This window comes from Carlito syrichta, unplaced genomic scaffold (genome assembly GCF_000164805.1).
Source record: "Carlito syrichta isolate Samal-C Ts95f unplaced genomic scaffold, Tarsius_syrichta-2.0.1 Scaffold306713, whole genome shotgun sequence".
NCBI classification, from domain to species: domain Eukaryota; kingdom Metazoa; phylum Chordata; class Mammalia; order Primates; family Tarsiidae; genus Carlito; species Carlito syrichta.
Window position 1 is genome coordinate 44,095 of NW_007250809.1, and position 12,638 is coordinate 56,732.

Below are 12,638 nucleotides of genomic sequence, written 5' to 3' on the forward strand. Positions count from 1 at the left end.
TCACTCGCCTCAGTCTCCCAAAGTGCAGGAATTATAGGCATGGGCCATGGTGCCTGGCCAAAACTTTCTATCATTGCTATTTTTTTTCCATTTTTAGTCCTTCAACCCATGCTAAGTGTATTCACCAATTCATTTCTGTTATAAGCTATTTTTATCTTTCATTAGATATTTATTCCATTATGTTAAAATTCTCTCTATATTTTATCTAAAAATTCTTAAAATAGTAAAGCAATGAGTTAAGTATATCTCATCCTCAATGAGAATGAAGTTTTTACTGGAGTAAGCAGAGTCATGCCTTGTTTTATTGCATTTTGCAGATATTACATTTTTTTTAAAATTTGAAGGCTTGTGGCAACCTTGCACTGAGCAAGTCTATTAGCACCATTTTTTTCCCAACAGTGGGTGATCACTTTCATGTCTCTGTGTCACATTAGAAATTCTCACAGTATTTCTAACTTTTTCATTATTATTATATCTATTATGGTGATCTGTGATCAATGATCACTGATCTTTGTATTTCTTTTCTTTTCTTTTCTTTTTAAGCGAGAAAGCAGGATTTATGGAGAGGACAGAAAAGCTCCCACAGTGGAAGGGGACCCGAAGGAGTTGCCCTGATCTTTGTATTTCTGTACCCACTGGAAATTCCTATAAACTCTTTCACCTTGGATTACCGGGTGAAAGAACATTTGTATACCATGTCAGTTTCAAATTACTTGTCTCTAATTGTTTTGGGTACAAAAAAGACACACCCACATAAGACGGTGAACTTAACGGATAAATGTCTGACTGCTCCAGCAACCAGCCTTTCCTCATCTCTCTCCCTCTCCTCAGGCCTCCTTATTCCCTGAGACACAATTAGGCCAATTAATAATTCTACCATGGCCTCTGAGTGTTCAAATAAAAGGAAGAGTCACATATTTCTCACTTTAAATCAAAAGCCAGAAACGATTAAACTTAGTGAAGAAGGCATGTCAGAAGTCAAGAAAGGCTGAAAGCTAGGGAGGGTTCTTGCACCAGTTGACCAAGTTGTAAATGCAAGAAAGATATCTTGAAGGAAATCAGAAGTGCTGCTCCAGCAAACACACGAATAAGAAACAGTCTTATTGTTGATATAGAGAGAGTTGTATGGTTTCGATAGAAGATCAAACCAGCCACAACATTCCCTTAATCCAAAGCCTAATGCAGAACAAGACCCTACCTCTCTTTCATTTTATGAAGGCTGAGAGTGGTGAGGAAGCTGCAGAAGAAAAGTCTGAAGCTAGCAGAGGCTGGTTTATGAGGTTTAAGGAAAGAAGATGTCTCCGTAACATAAAAGTGCAAGGTGAAGCGGCAAGTGTTGATGTAGAAGCTGCAGCAAGTTATCCAGAAGATCTAGTTAATATCATCGATGAAGGTGACAACAATGAACAACAGATTCTTTTTTTTGAGTCGGAGTCTCACTCCGTCGCACAGAGTAGAGGGCAGCGGCCGCTCCCGGCCACCGCAGCCTCGACCTGCCGGGCTCTGGTGATCCTTCCGTCTCAGCCTTCCGAGTAGCCGGAATTACAGGCGTGCGCTACCACGCCCGGCTGATTTTTTGATTTACTGTAGAGATGAGGTCTCGCTGCCCAGGCGGGTCTCGAACCCGCGGCTCAGGCAATCCACTCACCTCGGCCTCCCAAAGGCGCAGGATTACAGGCTGAGCCACCGAGCCCGGCAACAGATTCTGAATATAGATGAAATAGCCTTATATTGGAAGAAGATGTCATTTGGACTTTCATAGCTAGAGAGGAGAAGTCAATGCCTAGCCTCAAAGCTTCAAAAAAACAAGCTGACTCTTCTGGTAAGGGCTAATTCAGCAGGTGACTTTAAGGTGAAGCCAGTGCTCATTTACCATTCCGAAAATCCCAGAGCCCTTAAGAATTATGCTGAATCTTAATTACAAAACCAAAAATATGGAACCAACGGTGCTGTCTATCCAAAAAGGACTGAATTTTAAAAATGTGGTACATATACATGATGGAATATTACACAGCCATAAAGGAGGACAAAATTATGAACTTTGCAGCAACTTGGATGGACTTACAGACTATAATACTGACTGATCTATCACAGAAACAAAGAACCGAATGTCATACGTTCTCACTCATAAGCAGACCTTGAACAACCATTGTAATACTACAAGAAAGGGATTGGCAGTAGTGGGAAACTGCCAGGGGAGCACACCTCATCAACAAGGGTACCTGCATAATGAACATTTGCATACCTAACCCTGAATTGTACCCCACACCTTTAAAATAAAATTGTTTTTTAAAAATTATGCTAAATCTATTCTACTTGTGCTCTGTCAGTGGAACAACAAAACCTAGATGACAGCACATCTGTTTGTAGCATGGTTTACTGAATATTTTAAGCCCACTTTTGAGACCTACTGCTCAGAAAAAAGATTATTTTCAACCCGTTGACAATGCACCTAGGTGAGCTTTGATGGAAAAGTATGAGATCAATGTTTTCACGCCTGCTAATACAATAGAATAATACAAGTCTTATTCCTTAAGAAATTTATTTTGTAAGGCTGCAGATAGTAATTCTTCTGGTAACTCTGGGAAAAGTTAATTGAAAACATTATGAATAGGATTCACCATTTTAGATGCCATTAAGAACATTCACACTGGATGTGGTGGCTCACGCCTATAATCCCAGCACTTTGGGAGGTGGAGGCAAGAGTATTGCTTGAGTCCATGGGTTTGAGACCAGCCTGGGCAACATGGAGAGATCTTGTCTCTATAATAAAAAACATTAGCTGGATGTGGTGGTGCATGCCTGTAGTTCCAATTACTTGGAAGACTGAGATGGAAAGAATGCCTGAGTCCAGCAGGTCGAGGCTGTGGTGGCCGTGAGCATGCCACTGCACTCTAGTCTGGATGACAGAGTGAGACTTCGACTCAAAAAACAAAACAAAACAAACAACAAAAAAGGTACATTCATGATTCATGGGAGGAGGTGAAAATATCAATCTTGACAAGAATTTGGAAGAATCTGATTCCAACTGTCATGGGAGACTTTTAGGGATTCAAGATGTTAGTGGAGGAAGTAACTGCAAACGTGACAGAAATAGCAAAAGAACTAGAATTAGGAGTGAAGCCTGAAGATAGGACTGAATTACTGCAACCCTATGATAAAACTTGAACAGATAAGGAGTTGCTTCTTATGGACGTGCAGGAAAGTCGTTTCTTGAGAGGGAAACTCCTTCTGATGAAGATGCTGTGAACACTGTTGAAATGAAAACAAAGGATTGGAATATTTTATAAACTTAGTTGATAAAGCAGAGACAGGGTTCAGAAGGATATAGTCCAATTTGGAAAGAAGCTCTACTGTAGGTAAAATGCTAGCAGACAGCACCACATACCACAGAGGACCCTTTCGTGAAAGGAATCGTGACTCAATGTGGCAGACTTCATCGTCTCCCTCTTAGAAATTGCCACAGCCATCCCACCCATCAGCAACAATCACTCCGATCAGTCAGCAGACACCAACACGGAGGCAAGACTCTCCACCAGTAAAAAAATTAAGACTCGCTGAAAGTCCAAATGATTGCTAACATTTTTTAGCAATAAAGTATTTTCAAATTAAGGTATGTATATATGTTTTAGACACAATGCTGATGCACACTTAATAGGTTACAGTACAGTATAAACAAACCTTTTATATGCCCTGGGAAACTAAAAAAATTGTGTGACTTACTTTATTGCAATGTTCGCTACCTGATGGTAGTGGTCGGTAACTGAACCTGCAATAACTCTGAGATATGCCTACACTTAATAGAAAGTGTCTTATCAGAAGATCAAAACAAAATCCACAGTTAACCTATACCAATAAACATTAGAATCTATTGAAAATCATCTTTACCACAAGTAAATAAAAACCTTTTGAGAGAAAGTTCTAAAACTCTGTTAAAGGACATTAAAGATGACTTGAGTATTTAGAGATACATTCCATGGCCCTACGTGGAATCACGTAATGTTTAAAGATATGTTCTCCTGAATACACACACGTGTGTACACATACATACATATTGGGGATGCAAAACAAATAATGTATACACATTCCAAGAGATGCTACCTATGTACTATTAGTTTGCCACAATCAGGAGTGTCTGGATGCTGATGGTAATCACTTTGCGCACCTCTTGCAATTGCAGAAGTCAAACGTGGCTTGTATTCATCCTTGGTTCTCGGTATATATTGAGCATTATAATTTTAATACAATTTTTTCCTTTCTTAAAATGTATATACCTTTTTTGGCAGTATATCACCAAAAAATTACAATTGGATGTTTTGGAGGAAGTTAATACTTTGCTCTAAAATTTTATATGGAAAAGTTCTACAAATATCTAGTCAATTTTGAGAGAGAGAGAGATTTGTACTAGTACACAAATATACTAGGATACCTCACAAACTTACAGATTAAAAATTTTTTTTAAAAATACACACATAGGGCCAGGCATGGTGGCTCAGTCTGTAATCCCAGCACTTTGGGAGGCCGACGTGAGTGGATTGCCTGAACCCGTGGGTTCGAGACCTGCCAGGCAACTTGGCAAGACCTTGTCTCTACAATAAACCAAAAATGAGCTGGGCATGGTACCGCGCGCCTGGAAGGCTGAAGAGGAAGGATCATCGGAGCCCGGCAGGTCGAGGCTGGGGTGGCCGGGAGTGTGCCACTGCACTCCAGTCTGGGTGACAGTGAGACTTCAACTCAAAAAAAAAAAAAAAAGAAAATACACACATATACATCATCAAATCAAGAATAAATAAATTAATAGAATAGGAGCTTGAAGACTCATGCTTCAAGGGGATAAACAAGATAGTGGCACCACTGTTTGATAGCATTTTACCCACAGTGGAATTTCTTTCAAAATTGGACTCAATCTTCCCAAACCCTGCCACTGCTATATCAACCTAAGTTTATGTAAGATTCTAAATTCTGTTGTCATTTCAACAATGTTCACAGTATCTTCACCAGGAGTAGATTCCATCTCAATATGTAGTACAGGCCAGGCTCGTGGCTCAGTCTGTAATCCCAGCACTTTGGGAGGCCAAGGTGAGTGGATTGCCCGAGCCTGTGGGTACGCAACCAGCCCAGACAACTTGGCAAGACCTCGTCTCTACAATAAGATAAAAAATTAGGCTGGGTGCAGTGGCTCAAGTCTGTAATCCCACCACTTTGGGAGGCCAAGACAGGAGAACTGCCCGAGCTCAGGGGTTCAAGACCAGCCTGGGCAACATGGTGAGACCTCATCTCTACAATATAACAAAAAATTAGCTGGGCATGGTATTGCGCCTGTAGTTCTGGCAACTTGGAAGGCTTAGGAAGAAGGATCGCCCGAGCCCAGCGGGTTGACGCTGGGGTGACTGTGTGCATGCCACTGCACTCCAGCCTGGGTGACAGAGTGAGACTCTGACTCAAAACAAACAAACAAACAAAACAAAACAAAAAAATCCACTCCTCCATACACCACGAGGGATCTAAGCTGGTCTCTCTTAAAATTCACATTACTGTAGAACTCCCTTGCCATAAAAAAAAATAATAATAAAAAATTAGCGAGTGCAGTAGCACGCGCCTGTAGTTCTGGCTACTTGGAAGGCTGAGGAGGAAGGATTGCCAGAGCCCAGCAGTTTGATGCTGGAATGACCGTGAATGTGCCACTGCACTCTAGCTTGGACAATGGAGGGAGACTCTAACTCAAAAAAAAAAGCACAGATGGCATCACAAGTCAATGGGAGTAAACAAGTACTATGTAATAGTTGGTGCTCGGAAAACTGACTCACAATAGGAATAAAACATAAAACTAGATTCCTCCTACAACTATACTCAAATGTAGGCTCCAGCTGGATTGAAGACTTAAATGCAAAAAGCAAAATTTGAAGTCTATTAGAAGATCATATAGGAGAAACATTTCTGTGATGTGGGGCAAAAGGATGACTTTTCTTAGATTAAAATCTCAAAAGCTCAAGCCATAGGTAAAAACTGACTAATCTGATTTCACCAAAATTAAAAATTTCTGTATCGTGAGGAATCATGCTCACAGTTAATATAAGATAGAAAAATATATTTGCACTTTCTAAAACAAAATTATGTCTACATAATTCATTAGAAACCACTAAGTATCAACAACAAAAAAAGAAATCCCACAAAGAAAAATGACTAAATGATATGAACAGGCAATTTACAAGGAAAAAAAAAATCCCAAGCATATGAAGAGATGTTCAAATTCATGGGTAATCAGAGAAATGCAGATTAAAAACAATGAGATAACATTTTCATGTTTTAGATTAGCAAATTTGAAAACTGATAATGCCAAGTGTTGGTGGGGATGTAAAAGATGTAAGAATTCTCAATATCTTGCTGGTGGGACTATGGATGGATGAAGCAGTTATGGAGAACAATCTATTAGTACTGAGTCAATTAAGCACATGTATATACTCTCTGATAAAGTAATTTCACTTCCACAAATTCTCACACAGTTTTTTCTTTCTTTCTTTCTTTTAGAGTAGGGCCTTGCTTTGTTGCCGGGCTGACCTTGAACTTCTGGGCACAAGTGACCCTTCCATCTCAGCCTCCCAAGTAGCTGGGATTGCAGACATGTGCCACTGTGCCTGGCTTCTCACTGTTTTTTTTTTTTTTTGAGTTGGAGTCTCACTCTGTCGCCCAGACTGCAGTGCAGTGGCCGCTCCCAGCCACCGCAGCCTCGACCTTCTGGGCTCCGGCGATCCTTCCGCCTCAGCCTTCCAAGTAGCCGGAATTACAGGTGCGCGCTACCACGCCCAGCTGATTTTTTTTTTTTTTTAATTTATTATAGAGATGAGGTCTCGCTGCCCAGGCGGGTCTCGAACCCGTGGGCTCAGGTAATCCACTCACCTCAGCCTCCCAAAGGTGCGGGATTACAGGCTGAGCCACCGAGCCCGGCTTCACTCTGTTTTATAATGTACATACATGAGGATGTGTATCACAGGGCTGTTTGTGATATTGTGGTGTTGGAGGCAATGTTTCTGATCATATAAGGAAGTGGATAGGTTATATGTGATAAATACACATCATGGAATACTGTCAAGCACTTAGAAGTGATCAGTTATGGTCACCCAGCAATGCACATTAAATCTTAAAAGCACATGATGCCATAATACCAAAGCACAAGCAATCAAAGAAAAACTGGATGAACTGGACTTCGACAACATTAAAACTCTTGTGTACCAAAGGAGAGTAAACCATCTAGCTGAAAAAGGTCAGGTAGTCAGAATACATACAGAAGTTTTACAATTCAACAATAAGAAAAGATAAATAACTGAGTTATAAATGGGCAAAGAATTTAAGCAGACATTCTCCAGCGAAGATTTACAAGTAGTAACTAAGCACATGAAAAGATGTTCAACATCACTAGTCATCAGGGAAAAGCAAATCAAAACCTATGGAGGTAGCACTTCACACACACTAGAATGGCTAGGAAACAAACTTGAAAAAAAAAAAAGAAAAGAAAATCAGTGTTGGCAAGGATATGGAGAAAATGGAAGCCTCATATCTTGCTGGTGGGAATACAAAATGATGCAGCTGCTGTGGAAAACCATTCGGCAGTTCTTCAAAAATTAAACATAGTTACCATGATCCAACAATTCCACTCCTAAGTATAAAACCAAGAAAAATGAAATCATACATCAGCACAAAAACCTGTATACCAATGTAGCCCTATTCACAGTAATGAAAAAGTAGAAACCACCCAAATCTGTATCAAATGATTAATAAGTAAGCAAAATGTACATATGCATAAAATAATTTATACCTTAGTCATAAAAAGGAATGAAATATCAACACATATTACAAGGATGAACCTTGGAAACATTTGCTAAGTAAAAGAAACCATACACAAAAGGTCGTATGCTGTATGATTCTATTTACATGAAATGCGTAGCAAATCCATAGAGGCAGAAAGCAGATTAGTGGTTGCCTAAGGATGGAGATTTGGAGAGGATGGAAAGTGACTGCTAACAGGCATAAAGTTTATTTTTGGGATGATAAAATTTTGTGGAATGAGTGGTGATGGCTGCAAAACCATGGGAATATGCTAAAAAATCACTGCATTGTATACTTTAGAATAATGAATTTTACAGTATGTGAATTATATCTCAATTAACAAGAGAAAAGAAGACATGACAACAAAATTCCATGAAGAATGCTGGAATGGATCCTGGAATGGTAAAACAAGTACTGAGGAAAAAAACCAGCATACAATCTACTACACTTATATAGCTCAAAAATAAATGCCAACACACCACGAAAAATGTATTTTAAAAACACGTAAATAAAATGCAGTACATAAGACATACTAGAATGGTTGCTAGTGGGGACAGTGAGAAAAATGAGAGTGGGAAGTGGAGCCAAATAGGAATAAACAGACAAATAAACAGGAAACAAAGCAAAACAAAATTCTGGCAACACTACCAGAATTGTTCCAGTAGGAGTCTTGGTAGCTTTGTAACTCAGGTTCATTCTCGAAAATAAAATGAACAAGACCTGACAAAAAATTAGAAATCCATTTTGAAAAATAATACCACGTAAAGGTTTCCTGACAGTAAGCAGGGACTACCAGACACAGTCCATTTCTGTTCTACACCTGGAAACAAGATTCCATGGTGGTGGAAGGGTGGTGGCGTCCTGGGGATGGGGTGACAGGGAACGAGCACAAGTCATCACTAGGGTTCGAGTGTTTTATGAGGCAGAACATCTGCTTTGCCACTTCCTTGGCAAAATAGTCACAAATATTCAACAGTACCTAGGAGGGGAAAAGAGATGGAGAGAACAAGAGCTGTTTTTCTTCTGGGCAACTGTCTTCCCCCCCCCCCACTAGGAAATGGCCTGTGGAGAAGGGATAAGGCTTCGGATGGGAAGCCATGCTGCTTGGACATATCAATCCGAATGTGTGACTTCTGAAAATAGCCATACATCTGTAAACAGTCATTTGATTCTTTAGTGCAGTTGAAAGATTTTATACGGAAGTCTATGAGAAACTTGGAAGGCTTACAAACTTCATGAATGAGATTTTTCTATATTTTTCCCCCAAGAAAAATAAGAGATTTTGATGTTTTTATAGATTAAAAAATTCTAGAGTATAACAAAACAATATGTGATCACTGAAATGTGATTTTACATATAAAATGTGATTGCATGTTAAGAGGCTATACCTGCATAGTAATCTACTTTAAGTATATACCTGCTGGGGAGTTTCCTTCTACCATTCTATTTCTCCTGAACACTGGCTGACATTACACAGGGAGTCTCAAGAGTCTTTTCAAAAGGGAAAAGGGCCAGAATGTCAAAAGAACTTTTTTCCAAGAGAAATGATGAGCAGCTTTGGATTATTTCTTAAAGAAAACACCATCAACAATAAACAGTTTCTTTTCTTCTACTAAAGTATCCACCTCAAGGCTACTCAAAGTGTGGTTTGTTGGTCAGATACATGCAGATATTGAGAATAAGTATTTAGAAAATATTATAACCACAGGCAATTTACCTAACTGCTCTGTGATTCTGTTGTCCTCATCTACAAGAATGGCAAAATAATAGCTACCTAGGATTATTGTATTATATGAGTTTATATATGCAAAACATTTAGGACAGTGCCTGTAACACAAGCACTTACTAAATATATATTTTTAAAAAAAATTTTTTGAGGTGGAGTCTCACTCTGTCACCCATGCTGAAGTGCAGTGGCACGCTCACGGCTAACCCAGCGTCGACCTGCTGGGCTCAGGTGATCCTTCAGCCTCAGCCTTCCAAGTAGCCGGAAATGCAGGCGAGTGCCACCACGCCTCGCTAATTTTTTGATTTATTGTACAGATGAGGTCTTGCCAAGTTGCCTGGGCTGGTCTCAAACCCATGGGCTCAGGCAATCCTCTCACCTTGGCCTCCCAAAGTGCTGGGATTACAGGCTGAGCCGCCAAGCCCGGCCACTAAATATTTTTGAAGGTTTTATTTTTTTTATTTTTATTTTTGTAGAGATGGGAGTCTTGCTATGCTGCCCAGGCTGGTGTCGAATTCCAGGGTCTTAAGCAATCCTCCTGCCTTAGCCTCCCAAAGTACTGGGATTATAGGTGCGAGCTACCATGCCATGCCTGTAATATTATTAGCTCCTTGGAAGGTGAGATTTACACAGAGACCTAAATGAGGGAGGCAGCCAATAGGCAAAATAATGATCACTATCATTAGGTGAAAACACCTTAGGGTATTTATGACGTCTATGTACATTTTCACCTTTAACTCTTACAAGAAGCTGCAATAGATATTACTACTTCTGTTTTACAGATAAAACAACTGAAAATCAGAAATGTTAAGCAGTTTGGTCTGTCACATAGCTAGCTAACAGGTGTCAGTGGACTATGCCAAAAGCTGTACTTCTTTTTCTGGTTTTATATTGCCTCTGCTGAGGTTAATGGCACAGAACTCCTCAGAACTAAAATCTCCTGCTTTTACTTTGTTCATTGACTTATTCATTTGCTTATTCACTTACTCATTCAACAAATACTTACTGAGCACCCAGAAAATCTCACAGTCAACCTATATTTTGTCTTCAAGGAGCAGACCGCTTAAACAGGGAGAGAGTTACATTAAGAATGATGTCCAGTGAACGGCAGACAGCAGCCGCTATGCGAGTTAGGGGAGGAAGCCATGTGCACAGAGGCCCATGAGGCCCAGATAAGAGAAGGTCTGGCGAGGACACTGGGAGGCGATTTAAAAGGCAGGCAGACAGCAAATCAAGGGCCACACTTGCTGTGCAGAATGGGGAAGCGCTGGATCTCCTCCGGAGAGGATTCTGGAAAGGAGCAGCAGAGTCTCAGAAGCGTCTGGGAAGAGAAAGGAGAAGGGAGAGAACAGAGGCGGATGTCACAGCATCTCAGTGGCCTTCAGAACCGGGAGGGCCTCAGGGAGCCGCCAGGTGAACTCATGTCCATACAGAAATACCCCTACAGTATCTTGAACAGAAGATGATTTAAGCAATAACTCAGAAATAAACATATGAGTGGTGCAATAGGAACAGAAAAGAAGAATAAAAACAGGAAGCATAAAAGATCTGGAAACCAACTAGATTAGAGGGTCATGGGGGAAAACGGGACATGGATACACATTATAGTGGGTGTAACTTCAACACGGAAGATTGGGCCTTCATAACTCAGTGTCTGGTCTTTCCTCGTTAGTTTTCTAAGATCAGGAAAAATGAGATAAGTGGTACATAGTGGTTACATTGTAATTCTTAAACAAAGAACAAGGACTGGTTCAAAATGATTCCTAATTAGAAATTCTTGACAATCAAAAGGCAGCTTTAAAGCAGGCAAGACGTTAACCAGTCTGGAAGACTCCAGGGCCGCCAGCATGCCTCACGCCCTACTTAGGCGCCCTTTCCTGTCTGTACAACGGTTGCCCAGAACAATGCCCGCCCCAAGGAAAGGCGCACTGTGGCATGGGCCTGACATAAAAGGCTTGACACCAACAGCGACTGCCTTTGAACTTTGTAAAGGATTTTCTCTCACTCAGGCAGAAACTTAAGACATTATTTTAAGGAAATAAGATCTGAAAAGTATTACCAATCTCTTTCATGTCTGGGTGCTTGCTTTTCCAGCACATAAATAAATGACCACCACTTATTAGCTGGATTATTTTTCTTGAGCTGCTGACAACATTAGATAATAAACTGTCTTTTAAGCTCATTAAATGGAAAAGGCAGAGAATGGGACTCCAGGGTATCGGAACAGTTCGATCACCGCAGCAGCTCCTGCAGGGCTAGAGGAAGCTGCTGCCTCCCCCAGGCTCTGTACCTCTCACATCAGCCCAGGGAGACAGGGCTGCAGGTTCCTTACCATCTTCAGCAATGACCGTCAGTGTGACAGCAACTCCAGCATCTTTGATCAGCTGGACGATGTTATCATGAGACAGTTCAATAATGGACTGCCCGTTCACTGCAGAGATATGATCCCCAACTTTCAGTCTTCCACAGCGGTCAGCTGGACTTCCTTCTATGACTCGGCCAATTTTATGAGGAATAACTACAGGAAAAAATCCCCAGTTTGTTGATTATTTAAGAAGTCTGCTAGTGTTGAACTTATCATCATCATCATCATTTAAAAATTCAGCATAAAAACATCAAGGGACGTCCTTTAAAAATACGGCAAAAAAAGTACCACGTCATCTTCCTATCTGAGTGCAACTATTTTCATGTCTCACTTTTTGCCCACATGCATAGTTGTAATCATAGCATCTAACCTCTTTGCTGTTTTCCACTGACCAAAATCCTTTTTCCAATTCTTACATGATCATCCTAATTACTCTGTTTAAGGGCTACTGATATGTTCACTGATAATATTAATAACTCACTGATTGGATGTCTCATGACTTACTATAGGCCATTTAGGCTGCATCAAGTTTTTAGCCATTTTAAAAGCTGCTAAAATGAGACTATCTTTGCTTCTGTTGAAGAGGCACTTGCTCCCAGAAGGAACCTGGTAAATAAATGCAGGTCAAACTCAAGTTTAGGACTCAGAAGTTACTGATCAGAAGTCCAGGTACAGTGAAATAACTGATCATGAAAATAACCCATATTTAGTTTTATATGAAAT

General features: G+C 40.3%; 1 protein-coding gene across 2 annotated transcripts in view; it reads right to left on the reverse strand.

The window, feature by feature from the left end:
• The window catches only part of MAGI3 (membrane associated guanylate kinase, WW and PDZ domain containing 3), a 100,148-nt gene that overhangs the window by 14,612 nt on the left and 72,898 nt on the right, over window positions 1-12,638 (reverse strand). For both annotated transcript variants that reach the window (XM_008063294.1, XM_021715139.1), the window contains exon 15: window positions 11,883-12,068. In XM_008063294.1, coding sequence (XP_008061485.1) covers window positions 11,883-12,068 — 186 coding nt within the window. The remainder of the gene's footprint in view (window positions 1-11,882; window positions 12,069-12,638) is intronic.